We start from the raw sequence: 15,064 nt of genomic DNA, 5'->3' as shown, positions 1-15,064 counted from the left end.
AATAGCATAGAAATATAAAGACGCCTATCGTTCACATTCTCACAATGTCCCACCACTTAATTATATAATGCTATTAATTTTATTATTATATAAATACATAAAAGATGTTATTAAAATACATTATGTAATCTCGATGACCTAATATAGTATTTAAAAATATTTTTTTTAAGTTTTCAAAATTTTCAAAAATTCAAAACAAGCAAATTATTCAAAATATGTAATAATAAGGAAAAGACAAACAAAAAATAGCAAAATTAATTTAATTTAATTAATACAATTTAACTTTGTACATAGACATTAGATAAATAATAATTAATATTTAATAGTCTTAGAATCAATCATATAGGTTGATAAAATATAAATACAAAATTGATAAAATAACTGTCAATATTATGTTAATTTAATAAAACTAAACATACAAAATATGAATAAATGTGTCCAATTAATAAAAAATTAACACTTTTTAGTGTATTGTTACATTGATATCTAATTAAAATAAATTAATATATATATAAACACACCAAATTGGTCTTAATAAACAGCCTGTTCAGAAGGAGCGAGTATGTTTTGTACTATGATCAATTATTATTTACATGGGCACAGAGTCTTTAAAAATTATTTATTAACGATCTAAATTATATCCTGGGAACAAAAACAACAGAGTTTTAGCCAATTTCACATTAACATTCATGGGATAACTCTTCCCCAATTCTGCTCTACATGACGGACATTGGAACACATCAGCATTGAATGATCTTCTAAGACACCCCTGAAAAACATAAATATTCATTATTAATTAGTATCATTAATAATAAACAATTAAAAATATAAATGCATCTCAATGAAATTAATTTTCACTTACTTTACAAATGTTGTGAGAACATTCAGTTGTAATTGGTTCAAAGACAATTTCTTGACAACATATGCAAGAAAACATTTCTTCAACTCTATCCAAAAATGCCTAAATCCCCCACAAAAAAAAAATTGTTAATATGTTAAATATTTCAAAAAAGTAAGGTTGTCGTATTAATAATATGCGGTCACCAGTGCTTTACAAATATAGTATGCGGTCTCTAACGAAAATTAATAATTTTAAAAGAAATAAAAAATTCTTTAAAATATAATAGTATCATTCCATAAAAAAAAAGTTATTTGACATCCCTATCATTTAAAACGTAATACTTTTCTTTTTTTGCCTATTTCCTAACGCATGTACAAATTCATCTCACATTTATAACATTGAGCATTTTTATTTTTCATCAAAAAATTTTATAGTTAAAAAATTAATGATTGATTCATCATTACTTATGATTAAATAAAATTATTTTGCCTTCATATTGCATGCCAAAATAATATGTAGAATAAATTGTAGTGTTGCACATAAATTACGTACTGAGTGACTGAGTCCATACATTCATGAAATGTCGAAGCATTGTTATCAAAAGTCATAAAGTATAAGGTTATAAGCGTTAAGTGCTAATCAAAGAAAAGGGATTAGATCTATCAAAGACCATAATCCCATGTAAAAACCGGCCAACGCAAGATAGACTAAATCCTGTAACAGATGACAACGGCTGGTAGAACGCGTTTGCAGGTAGATCGCATATTTATGACAGCCAAAAGTACTATATAGCACATACTTTTTTTCCTTTTTCTAAATACTCTTTACAGTCTTCCCAATATTTTGTATTGGCAACATCAGCTGTAATGAGTGTTTCTGCTTCTTTTTCGAGTTCATAACAAATTTTTGATTTTTTTTCAGGATTATCAGCAACTTCTCTTTCCGAAGAATTTCTCTTTGGATCATTATTCTTACACTGCTCATTGTCCTCAATGTCAGCGTCCTGTAGTGTTCTTTTTCTTTTAGATCCAGGTAATTTTGATTTTGTGTCGTTAGTAACAGCAGGTATATAGTTTTCAGGATACTAAAAATCACATGATATTATTAACACAATTTACAATATTGTATATAATAACATATATCTCACAATTAATTTAAGGCCTAATTGTGCTATACGCTTTTTGCCTTGAGCAGTCCAAGGAGCTGGCGTGGGATCATCGCGTCTTAGAACAAAACGCCATACAGTGAATCCTGATATTCCAGTTTCAGGATAATATTTTATTACTTTATAAAGACCATCGTACCTATAAAATAAGTAATTTTAACATTTATATCAATACTTTTTAAATACTCATCTGTAACAATTTTAAATACTGTAAACCAAAAATTTTTTTTTTCTAATATTTTAAAATTGTAGATATTCTACAGACCTATCATTTTTTTTAATTTTGTAATTTTGGTATATCATAAAAAATATTCAATTTTGAAGTCCTACCGATTTCCCAAATCTGGTGCATATTTGGAATGTTTACAAAGTTTATAATTTCGTACGACTCTAACTGGTTTGCCTTTTTTCCAATCCACAGCTGTAGCTCCTTTTTCACTATCAATTTTTGCATTACAATTGAGTGCCAAAGCTCTAAAATGTAAATTTGAAAATTAGGATCATGAAAATTTTACATAAAGTGAATTGTATAATATACCTATTATAGCGTGTCAATTCCTGGTCACAACTCTGCAGAGCAGTACGTTTGTTTCCTGACAAATCACGTCCACCAGAACCGGTATACAAGAACTCATCACCATTGTCAACATCATCTTCATAACCACCACTTAACACAATGCTAAATGCACCCTGATTGTCTCTACCGTGTATTCCTCCAACAGGAGGACGATGAATGCCAGCTTCAGATACCTAATAATAAAACATTTATCAAAATATTTAAAAAAAATTGAAAAGATTTTTTTCTACTTACTTGTACACGGAATAACCATGTGGTTCCAACCTCAACGCCAGGAATGGGACCAAAATGGTTTGATGGCACAATATTACACTTTTTTGTTCTCCCAACACATGCCATACCCTTACCCCAGTCTCTTTTTGATGTTGACATTGATTCTGGTGTCTTTTTCTTCGAAACTTTTAATTTTTCGCCAGCTTTGACAATTTCGTTTTCATCATTTTTACATGACGGACAATACCTTTTAACATTTTAACAGCACATCAAAACACTCAATATCTCATAAAATAAATAAAAGTGAATAGAATAATTTGCTAACCAATCATCACGTGGCATCTCTTTTAAGGGTGGCGTAAGGCATTCCATATGGTAAGGATGATTACATTCATCACACATCAACTGTTTGTCTTCATTGTCTTTTCCACCACAAACACGACACCCACATTCTTTACATGATTTGTTCAAATTGTCTTTGCATTTGATACAATACAAAGCAGCCGCTCCTTTTAAAGAAAAAAAATATAAATGTAATATTATTTTTTTTTAAATAATACATAGGGTGGTCCATTTAGCGTAAGAGACTTATTTACGAAAAGTAGATGGTTAAACAATGAAGTATCTTATGTTAAATGGATCGCCCTGTATATATATATTATTTGTTATTACTCATGACAGCAGGTTCAGTTTGTATAATTTTATCATCTTCTGGTGTCCGCTCCGAAAGTAACTGATAGGGTTTTACTATATATATATCATCGAGAAACATCAAATGACAATTTTTTAACACTGCATTATCTAACCCAACAGATACATCTCCAATAACGTCACGGCCTCTTCTATTAGTTTTTATCTCTTTCACCAGTACATCATACCAATAACCGCGTTCTTGAGGGTAATCAACATTGTAATTCATGAGAACTCTATCGTTTGTTTTTAACTTTTCAAAAGGCAAAATATCAAACGCATGAGGCCGTATTTCTTGCAATTGAACTTCAATGGGAGGTTCTTCGGGACATCTAAATAAATATTTATCAATAGTCATGGAATATAGAAAATTGTAAAAATAAATATAAAGCATTTACCTTAAGATCTCTGCAACATAAACTAGCCCATCGTTTTCCACTGGACTTTTAGGATCATTTGGTTTATTTACTGCACAGCTGTCTTTTTTTATTTTGATCAATTTACTAATGAACCATGATCCGTAGGTATAATCTTTTACATCAACATAATCACCGACTTTAAAATATTTGCTCTCCTCAGAATTATCCTAGAAAACATAATATAATAGAATCGTAGAGTTCAGATAACTATAAAATATTTACTTCGTTCAATGTTGAACTGGTGGTAGAAGAAGAACATGGAGTAGATGTTTCTTTTATTGAATTTATTGTTACTTTTGATTTTTTTGGAGAGTTTGATTCAGCAACAGCTGCTCTAACCATTAGTTGAATAACATCATTTACATTTATACTATAGTCAAATAGTCTGTATTGGTCTTCCAGCTGAAACAAAAACATCACAATAATTTATTGTTGAGAACTAATACAATCAAAGTTAATTTAATTCAACACACACATGTTTATATATTATGCTGTATAAAAATAAATGTATAGTAATAAAATATATCCATACAAGCAAATTTCCAAAAAAAAAAAAAAATGAAATGGTTAGGTACCTATAGGCTATATTTTATAATACCTATTATATTTATACATATTGTATAAACCTATACATGTGTCACATACAAAGTACAGGTGAATTATAGTGAGTGTCAAAGAAAACCATTAATATAAGTAGGTAGTAATTCATTAGATATTTATACCAATGTGGCTATATTGTATTTGAATATCAGTGATGTACTATAATAAATAGCGCAAAAACCAGAGACATATACCAGAGGGATGTTTTGGGGTAATTATTCATAACTCCAAATTGTGTCATAACTTATGACACACTCCTTAGACCATGTCATATTATATTTTATTTAGTATAATATATTAACTATTAACTATTTTTTTGTGTTTTTTTATCAATAGGTATCAATAATAATATATTTAATACAACATATTGGACAAAAAAAAAATTATTTGTATTCATGATTCAAATGGCTCACAATGTACACATTGCCCATAACATATATTTATAAATATAAAAAGACCTAATACTATTGACTTTGACAAAAATCCCCGCTTAAAAAATTTATTGATATACAACCGGTTCTAACAATCTTAAATAGTACTTTACCATACATAATTTTAACCATAATTGTATTGTTCAATACAACAAAAGAGTGGGCACAAATTGTATTAATATTACTACCTAACAAAATTAATATAATATAAACAAATTAATACCTAAATAATTAATATTGTCATAGATAATCCAAAACACAGAGTTAAAATGGCATTCAAAAACATTTTAAAGTTGTTGTTTGTACACTTTCATTGTACTTTGAAAGATAATAGAATAAAGTATGGTAAATTAAGGTTAACGAAATTATTATAGAATTGATTTTATTGGCTGAGGTTTCAGGATCACAAAATTACTATTATAACAGATAAGTTATGTGTATATATTTTATTTGTATGATTATTTATTATACACCAATGCAATACCATACTGATAAAAAAAAAAATAACAATATGAGCTAGTAACTAGGAAAGTTAAATAAAACCCATACTTAATGCGATAAGAGAAAATTATAATAATCTTTGCTATTAGAAGAGTTTGGCCTTCGTTCAACTAGATAATCGAGCATATACAGTGTAATCCATAAGTTGTGTTGCAAAACTAATACAGATTACATGAACATCTTATGCAAGCTACATCAATTTGAACACATAAAATTTGGATAATATAATTTAAATTGAGTTAATCGAGGAGTCAATACTAAACAGTGTTAGGTCATAAATAATAAAATAAACTAGATATTATAATTCATCATTATTTACTATATTTACATTATAAGAATCATCTGATATGCAAACATAATCATAAAATACTTTAAATTGTTTAAATTGTATATACTGAAATTTATTAATATGAATAAAGAAAAAATTTTAGGTACATACCTACATTAAGTTATTGGCTAAACAAAAATAATTCTATAAGTACCTAGGTAATTATATCACAAATGTGAAAAAAAAGGCATGAAGAAAACATAATATACCTAACTTAAATTGTATAAGTAAATAAGTTCTATACAGATATTTGTTTGTATAAGAAATTTAATAATAATTAAATTGTAAATTACTTTTAATTGAATTGATAATATGATGCCAGTAATGACATAATTATAAGCATAACATTATTCATCATTTACATGTGCCTAGAGCGTAATAAAAATTGATTATCAAAATTATATTATGTATACAACTCTATTACTTACCTATAACTCTAAGCTTTTATCAAAAAAGTTATATTTATTTCTAAATGTTCACAAAAATTTTAAGTTATACATTTTACTAGTTACGATCTATTAGATAACTCATACATTGTGTGTACCCACATATTAAATTGATAATTTTTTATATTTGAGGTATAATGGATTCAAGGATGACTGTCAGCATGAAATAAAAATATAAAAAAAAGCAACTGCGAGACATTGTTAATGCATATTTGTGTGCGCACGCCAATACCATAACAAAACTATATTAATGACATGCGCTCAACCAAATAGAACTATACTATTTGTAGACGCATCAGGAATTTGAACCAGAAGCAGTACACTCAACAAATCAGTTGTTCTTACTTGTTTGCCGGCAAAAAACAATCTCTGGTTTTCCGGCTTGATGTTGAATTTTTCTTCGACGAGTTTCTTGAACTCTTTGAGCACTGTTGTCCTGGATGTGGGTATTGTGACCGACACACCAGTGTCCATCATTCTTACTTGTACGTACATGATTACAGTGGCTTGACTACCGTAGTTAGCGCTTTCAGACGATCAATCTTTAGTTTCTCGTTGATGTTGCGTCAATGGCGGCGGTACGACCCTGCAATAAATGATTGGTTAGACTTCAAGAATACACCAGTTAAGGGATGGTCAGAGGGGCTGAAACACGATTGAGCATAAAACGCCTTTTTTGTGACACGATTGAGCCAAATTGCCGGTGTATCAAAGGAAATCGGAATACAGAAGAAAACCTACATGAATTGTATCTTAATTTATTATCTTATATCTTCCCTTAATTTTAAATATTTAAAATGTCAGAACTTTATTGCTCCAGAACTAATTTATTAATCAATAACATTGTCGATAAACCTGGGCTCAGGCTCGCGTCTGGTATCATAATAATTGGTGTAATAATAATGAAAAGAATAAATTACAAAATTCCGGCCACGTGAATGTGGCAACATCATATAAAATATTCTTTGCTCAATCGTGTTGTTAAAAAGGTATATGCACAATCGCGCTTTACCGGTCAGAGGTGCATGCCCCTCTTCTTCTCTAGTACCTATAGGTTAATAGGGCAAATTAGAGTTCCCACACAAGACAAAGCAGGTAACAATCAACCCATAAGTAAATTCTTACATAAAAATAATACAACCATACTAAATAGTAGGTATTTCGGACATCCAAAAATATATTCCTGCAAGAAAATGGAAAAATGTTGATACTATAAATAAAGGAAATGTCCTCCCTACTTTATTCAAACTTAGGACAGACAATTTGAATGTAATAGTTGTTGTGATTAAAATTTGTTTTTTTTTGTCATAAAAATCTTCTTGAATCAATTTTTAACGTTCAACATGTACTGAATTCAACATTTTTTTTTTTGGAATATAAATACTTATTGTTAATTTTAATTTTATGTTAATATAGATTACCTACCTACTCTGATATATTTTATAAGAATAAATATGTATACGTATTGTTCATTATACCTAACTAATAATGTCACTAAGTACGATAAATAGCGTTTTTTTTTCTCACAATTATGTGTTTAAATAATATTTAATATCGTTTTAAAAATATTAGGCCTCCCTACCCCAAAAAAAAATCAGAGACACACGTCCGGCAGAACGAGTCTCCCGAGCCACCAGTTTTTAATTTTACCTGTTCTCACGAAACACAGTAGATCATCGTCGTTGTTCGTCACGTCAGGATCGAAATATGAGGAGATATTATGACGTAAATAGTGGAATACAGGCGATCGGCGGAATCAGTGACGAAAATGGCCAACTTGAGAAGTAGTGAGTGCAGAGTGGTGACTAACAAAGGGCAGTGGACAGCGGCTGCTCTCTGCTCTGGGTCGGTGAACAATCGAAATGGAAACACAAAACGATTTTGGCGGGATAAAAGGAGTGCGTGTCGTGTGAGTGCGTGACAAGGTACTAAAGCCACTATAGCTGGTAAATGGTAACGAACGGCGCCAAACGGTAAATGCCAATCCGCGGCAAAAAGATAAAAGTAAACTGACAAGATTGCTGATACTATTGTTCTATGCTGATACCACGATTTAAGATATACCTTAAATCGTGGCTGATACTAAACGCGCACGAACACGACCGCAGCCGACAACTACTGATAACACTAAATGTATAGCAGAGCGTTATAGTCCGGGTCACGAACTACTACATGTAGTAGTTCGTGGTCCGGGTCACGAAAAGTGGCGGCTGATTTTAGCGCTCCTAGTGGTTATAGTAGTAGATAGCTATTAGTAGTAGATAGCCCTAACAAAAATACACCACTGGGGCGCTAAAATCAGCCGCCACTTTTCGTGACCCGGACTATAGTCGTTACCCACTTAACCGTTTTTTTATTTTGTGTATTTTTTGCGATGTTTCCCAGGGAAGTAAAAACATAGGCGTGACTAGACTTCATCCGCAGGGTCAGCCCAACTAATGACCGGCGCCACCTAAGCTAACCGAAAAAACACCCATTACCCCCTGGCACCTAATAATTGGTGGGGGGGGGGGGGGGGTAGTCCCACCAATTTAACATTTATATAGTTTAAAAAAGTATATATTCAAGTTATCTATAACACAATTCTATAAATGGTATGTTTAATAATAAGAAGAATATTGAACAACACATTATATTTATATTATAAAACAATACGTATATCATTATAATTTATAAGTTATAACAATTGTACCAGTAGGCAGTTACCCGCATAATATTATTACCGGGATTTGTGATAGAATCATAAATCAATTCGACAATGCAATATAAAATTATTAGAACAAAATAAACAATGCATGACATTTTTTATTTCTAAATAAAAGCTGACCTGTAAACCATTAGATTTAAAACTTGGTTGACCGGCGCCTTTCGAAAATTGCAGGGGCAGCCCATGCACCCACCGTAGACACGCTTATGAGTAAAAATTCTATAAATTTCAACTTCTATTGTGGTTTCTGGCAGCAAATTGGATATTATAGTTCACGGCTCTATCTAAACTCTAAAGCCGTGATATAGTTGAAGCCAAATTATATTTCATAATAAATAATCTATTGTAAAATACAATAAATTCTAAATGGTATACCTATATTTATTTAAGTAAAAGAAATTTATAAACGTATTTAATTGATATGATTGATGTTTACGATATTTCATATTATTTCAATGCATAAAATATATATTAATTGAATTTTTACCTACATATCAATTTTATGTTATAAATTGCCAATATATTTTAATATGGTACCTACTACTTACAACTGAATTACGATTCATCTTTACATAATATACCTAATACATATTATGTCTGATAAGGTCTTATGTTTATGGTCAAATAGCATTGTTGTTCACTACCAAAATGAATTGAAATTCAACTAACCCTTACCATACTAGGTACCTAGATTTCTAGTACTATTCTTCTAAGGACTAAGTCTTTCATGATTTTATCTAGCATACCAAAAATCAAAATTATAAATGTAAGTGATTCCTATCAGATAGCTAGGTAACAAGACTGAATAATTTAGCTCGAAATATTTGTATATAAAATAAAATGTAATAATTTACATCTATAATATACATACATCTAACGCATTAGAATTCATTATTTGTACAGGTGAATCAATAATTATTTTTAAATTAATTAATAATTTTGAATTAAAAGCTTTATTTTTTAATTAAAATGTTATAACTCTTTTCTTACAATAAACTTTTGAGATTGATATAAAAAAGATGGCACGGTCGTAACTTTTTGATGGTCAGACTATCGGTCAGCGCATGACATAGTATTTTGTAATATAATTATTAAAATTGTGATACTGATAAAGATGGGTCAGTAGGTGTGTGACGTATTCCACAGAGTTAAATCTCCGGATTTTTTATATCATTCCATTTGTTTATAATTTAATGTTATGAGGTATAATGATATACCATACTTTCTTTATATAGAAAAACAAATAAATTAATGTATTTTTAGAACAAATAAACATAGTTAATATTTTAGACCCAAACACAAATCAGTGTAAAAAGTATTAAAAACTATCATAATGGTATGTTTATTTACATAATATAATATGCAGATTATTGGCACAACTACTAAAATGTATGAGCATGATGAAAACTATAAACTCAAAATGTTTGAATTTTAATATTAATTGGTTTGCTATATTATTGTACTTTATAGTTATATATCAGAAAAGTCTAACAATATAGAAAAATTAGTCAAATAATATATTTATATGTATATTACTTCACTGATTAAATAACAATTTAATTCAATTTAACCATCCATGGGTTCTATTTGTGTAAATAATATTTATATGTTCACTGTTGATGTACCACCGCATATATTTTTATACATTAATCTGTCTTACTTATCTGTATGTACTCAATTGTTTGGCTTATGTTAACATCTCCTTTAGTTTAACATTTTAATGTTATTTCCAAACTAGAATTTTGGGTAACATTATTGATTAGCCTTAAAGATTAAAGAATACTCAGGATTCTAATAAATAATATTACTAAAACCAACTTCTGGATTCAATAATCTTTTATAGGCTTTAAAAGGATAATAAATAAACCAATAACAAATTATTTTAAACATTACATATTATATTGAATATTTTAAAGTTGTTTTAGAAATGTTCAACAATAATCACCAGTTTATTTGATTATTTCATTTTTTGTTTTATAAAATTTATATTGATATTAAACTTGAAATTGAATGTTACCATTGTATATTCATTGCCAATTAAGGGCAATAATGAATTTTTAAATAAAATGTACTTAGAAAATAGTAATTACTAAATATGGCTTGAAGAATTATTGTACCCAAATATAAATTTAAAATAAAAAAAGTTTGAACCATTAACAGATACACTTTTAAAATCTGTGCAATTTTTAATAAATAATCAAAAAAAAAAAAAAATTAAGTAGATTTTCACTGAATTCTCCATTATTTGATCAAAAAGCTGAAAAATAAATGTATATTTAGGTTATCAAATAGTAAATTTTAATAATTAAAAATTTTAATTTAATTTGTTAATATTACCTGTAAGGATATCCATGTGCTTTTGATTTAAATATAGATAGAATAACGCTGAATAAAAATACAACCAATGCTAAACCACCAACAGTCATTATTTTACGTGTCTTAGAATCTGTTTTCTTTGTATAAGAATCGATCATTATCACAGCTCCAAACACCAATATTGTATCTATAGAAGTATTAAGGAATACTTATATTTGTTTAAACAAAATTGTGTACTTATTTTAATATTTATTAATTAATTATTTTAGACACGTATTTTTACAACTAACTGAATGTAAAAATGTTACAATTATAGATTCTGAGATTTGTGGGCCGTCGTATATACGTATTGTCGGTAGTTAATTATAATAGTTAATTACTCCACTAAAATGCAATATTTTTGAAAATCCTTTCTTATTGCACGGCGAAAGTATGAAAAAACCTCTATTCCAAATTTCAAGTTTGTACGTTGTGTAGTTTTTGAGTTACAGCGATGAGTGAGTCAGTGGTATTTGGATTTTATATGTAAAGATAGGTATGGATATTTATTTTAAAATCTTAACACATGGTACCTATGAAAAGTCAGTCAAATTAAAACTATACTGTACCATAAAAATGATAAAAAGGATACTCAATATAATTATAATGTAGGTTTCAACAATAAACTGTCCTTGTGAAGAATTGTGAATATATGTGATAATGCCTTGCTGATTACGATGCATTAGTGGTGGCCCTCTAATATGATTCCACATTTGTCCAGAAATCATGTTCAGACAAAATAACTACAAAACATAGTTTAATGAAAATTGATTAATAAAAAACTTCAAAAAACTTACCACAGAAAAAACTCCCCATAAATTTTTATTGAAAAACATTTCCATATTATTTCGTCTGATATATAAAAATGATGAGCATATTGCAAATAAGATGGATAACGCCAATGTACTTGAATAATTTGGTGGTCGGAATATTCGAATCTATAATAAACAATTTAATTCATATAAATATTATGCAAGATTAAATTAATAAATAAATATGCAAAATACATTTTAAATAGTAACACATTACAGTAGGTGTAACTTATTGTTTTATTAAAAACTAAAACTTAAAAAACTTGGAAGATTTTTATTAACAGTATAAACACTGAACTGCATAAAATATATACTAACTTGTACGTCAGTTCTTTCTTGTATCCATTTTGCAATCATTTCTGATGCGAAACCAACTCTTTGTATATCCATAGTATCTAAAGGTTTTGGTTTACCTTTTGCTGGAAAATGCATGAACACTGGAGCGGTATTGATTCGCAACTATATAAGTAAGAATATTGGTTAACTAATTGTTAAGAAATTAAAAACAATAACATAATATTATACTAACCATTTGAAAAATGTCAGATCCCTCATCAAAGTCAACAATTCCAAAATATAGAGGACTTTCAGTTAGTCTATGGGAATAGCGATATGAATTTGCTACAATTATAAATTCATCACTAGCATGCCTAAAAATATAATAATTTTTTTAAAAAATATATTCAATACATAAAACTGGATAATAAAATACTTCATTTATAATATTTATCAATGAAAAATCAAATTATTTAAAAAAGAAAAACATTTCAAGCACAAATATAATAAAAATTCACCCGCAAATTGAACATTGACGATGTGATGCCATTGCAGTAAACATCATAATAACCGAATAGTTTCTTGGTGGTGATTTGACAAATTCCTTAAATTTAGGACCATTAAATTTAACCAAAAATTTTTTTTGGTATAGATCATTTAGCTGCTGTACTTTTTGATCAAGGCTCTAAAATACAAGTACATACATTGATTAATACAATTTTTGATCGAGTTTGATTAGATATTATTTATCATTAATTATAAAAATAATAAATATATATGTATCCTACCCTTAACACATGCTACTTATGCCCATTAATAAAAATTGTATATTGCAAATAAAAAAAAAATAAAAAACATGAAATATCTTTAAATCATATTTTACTCCAAGGATATAAAATTATAATTAAATGTAAATAATGTAAATTAAATAATAATTAAATGAGAGGTTAAAATTGTACATCAATAAATTTGTGGTCTGAAAGTCTCACAGCTCCTCTAACAGAGTTTTTGTTATATAAACTCTTAACGCAAATGATTTACCTTGTTTATAAACAAATCGGATAGAAAATATAGAAAATCTCAAATATGTTATACGTGTACTTTTTGGCATTTCTCAATGTGAAATAAGAGTAATCAGTATACCAGTAGTTATATAAGAAGACAATGTATTAACATCACTTATGCCGTCATGTGTTAAGTGTTAAGTTTATATAATTTATTATTTATGTAAAGATCATCAGTCAAACAAGGATAAATATACAAATTTTGTTTTACATTAGGACAATTGTAGAGTGTTGAACTTTATTAGCCCTAAAAGTCCAAATGCTCACTAATTATGTTTACCCAGAAGTTAGAAACTGAATTTTTAAGTGATCAAAATAAATTGTCGAATACTTATTATTTTGATGTATGCATACAATAAATAATGTTCTAAAAACATTTATAGACAGTGATTGATTCCAATTAAATTTTTTCAGAAAAATTAGTATTAAAAATATGATATTGTAAAAAAATCTTACCTTAGGACGCTCTTCCCTAGCGCTTTCGACTAGGGAGTTTAAAACAATAAAAGCACAGAGAAGAATGGTTTTTAAATACATTTTTTAAATGTTTGCGAATGTACGTGAGTTACAACAAAAAATGCATACTGACACTGAAATACTAAATAACTAACGTTGTTCCAACATTCAATATAATAGTGTGTACAATTTTACATGAACTTCGGTTTATTGAAAAGTTGTCTGTATAAAAATGAATGATGTACTCTAACACGTATAGTCGTATAGATGTAAACAAATATAATTGAAAATAAAATGTAGTGACGTTGACGTTATGATAAAATTGCAGAAAACAAATTTCTAGCCGGTTTGATAACGTAGTTTCTTCAAAAAAGTACTGCCAACTTAAACTGTTTGTTAATTTTTATGTTTGTTCCTTGCTTATATTAATTGTAATCACCAGCACGGCTATTGATACTATAGTGATCACCAGTAAATAGTAAAGTAAGTTCACCACATAACAATAATTATTATTATCACGATTAAAGATAGTATGGTTGCCCATCGAATCTAGAAAAGTGTCTACCGAAATGAATCTCCATTATCAGTATTAAACAGCTGGAAATTTACGCTCTATCGCTTATTTGTTGTAGTCATTAATGTAGTGATTCTAAATGAAATTACCTTTCAAATGTAAATTGTAGTTCCGTGATAGCCACTATGACATAAAAGCGCTAGTGCTTAAGTTTCCAGCTGTTTAATTTAACTTTAATACTGATTATAGAGATTCATTTCGGTAGACACTTTTCAAGTATGAGAATTATACGTCGATGGGCAGCCATACTATCTATAGCCGTGATTATTATGAAGAACAGCTGAATAAGGTATTATTAATAATTTTTAATTATTGTATCCTGCGACTAATTTGTTTATCGTTTATTTGTATTCGATAAAAATTTATCACTTTTCAAGAATTGGCCCCCAGTATTTAATTTATTTATCAGCTATTCTCTGCCCTCTGGTCACATCGAAATAAATAAACATTACTTTTTACTAGTATTACAACAATGTATTATAGTAATAATACAATATAAGTATTGTTTATTTATCTTGATGTCTGGTCCTAATAAAATTGTCAAATCAAGAAAACAAGAGATTTAGTTTATTATAAATATATATATATATATTATATAGACCATCACTA

The 15,064-nt window shown here is 28.3% G+C and overlaps 2 protein-coding genes across 3 annotated transcripts; both read right to left on the bottom strand.

Annotated features, from left to right (window-relative positions):
- Positions 1-204: 204 nt before the first annotated feature.
- On the bottom strand, positions 205-8,302 carry LOC100162095 (E3 ubiquitin-protein ligase UHRF1). Of its 2 annotated transcripts, XM_001945702.5 has the most exons (13): positions 7,862-8,302; positions 6,557-6,797; positions 4,128-4,307; positions 3,885-4,072; positions 3,469-3,818; positions 3,122-3,305; positions 2,818-3,043; positions 2,545-2,756; positions 2,337-2,480; positions 1,989-2,145; positions 1,641-1,925; positions 863-961; positions 205-769 (listed from the first exon to the last, which is right to left on the bottom strand). In XM_001945702.5, the coding sequence occupies exons 2-13, from the start codon at positions 6,704-6,706 to the stop codon at positions 623-625; spliced, it is 2,322 nt and encodes a 773-aa protein (XP_001945737.1). In that variant the 5' UTR covers positions 6,707-6,797; positions 7,862-8,302; the 3' UTR covers positions 205-622. The 2 variants fall into 2 exon arrangements, with proteins under 2 accessions (XP_001945737.1, XP_016662214.1); XM_016806725.2 differs by lacking the exons at positions 6,557-6,797; positions 7,862-8,302 and adding an exon at positions 5,160-5,178.
- Positions 8,303-10,795: 2,493 nt separating this feature from the next.
- LOC100160050 (tumor suppressor candidate 3) lies at positions 10,796-14,208 on the bottom strand. Its single transcript, XM_008187647.1, has 8 exons — positions 13,882-14,208; positions 12,880-13,046; positions 12,615-12,735; positions 12,404-12,544; positions 12,071-12,211; positions 11,866-12,016; positions 11,256-11,421; positions 10,796-11,175 (listed from the first exon to the last, which is right to left on the bottom strand). The coding sequence occupies exons 1-8, from the start codon at positions 13,960-13,962 to the stop codon at positions 11,160-11,162; spliced, it is 984 nt and encodes a 327-aa protein (XP_008185869.1). The 5' UTR covers positions 13,963-14,208; the 3' UTR covers positions 10,796-11,159.
- Positions 14,209-15,064: the final 856 nt, after the last annotated feature.

The sequence above is a fragment of the Acyrthosiphon pisum genome, chromosome A1 (assembly GCF_005508785.2).
Source record: "Acyrthosiphon pisum isolate AL4f chromosome A1, pea_aphid_22Mar2018_4r6ur, whole genome shotgun sequence".
Classification (NCBI taxonomy): domain Eukaryota; kingdom Metazoa; phylum Arthropoda; class Insecta; order Hemiptera; family Aphididae; genus Acyrthosiphon; species Acyrthosiphon pisum.
Note: the sequence above shows the minus strand (reverse complement) of the source record. Positions and strands in the feature narration are given on the sequence as shown.

Bases quoted from the DNA above. Each gene is read 5' to 3' on its own strand.
- LOC100162095 (XM_001945702.5), bottom strand. From the start codon at position 6,706: ATGTACGTACAAGTAAGAATGATGGACACTGGTGTGTCGGTCACAATA. The intron at 4,073-4,127 runs GTAAATATTTTA...TATGTTTTCTAG, and splicing joins CCAGTTCAACATTGAACGAA to GATAATTCTGAGGAGAGCAA. The intron at 770-862 runs GTAAGTGAAAAT...TATGTTTTTCAG, and splicing joins GTTCTCACAACATTTGTAAA to GGGTGTCTTAGAAGATCATT.
- LOC100160050 (XM_008187647.1), bottom strand. From the start codon at position 13,962: ATGTATTTAAAAACCATTCTTCTCTGTGCTTTTATTGTTTTAAACTCC. The intron at 12,736-12,879 runs GTGAATTTTTAT...TTATATTTTTAG, and splicing joins CGTCAATGTTCAATTTGCGG to GCATGCTAGTGATGAATTTA. The intron at 12,212-12,403 runs GTTAGTATATAT...TGTTTATTATAG, and splicing joins AAGAAAGAACTGACGTACAA to ATTCGAATATTCCGACCACC.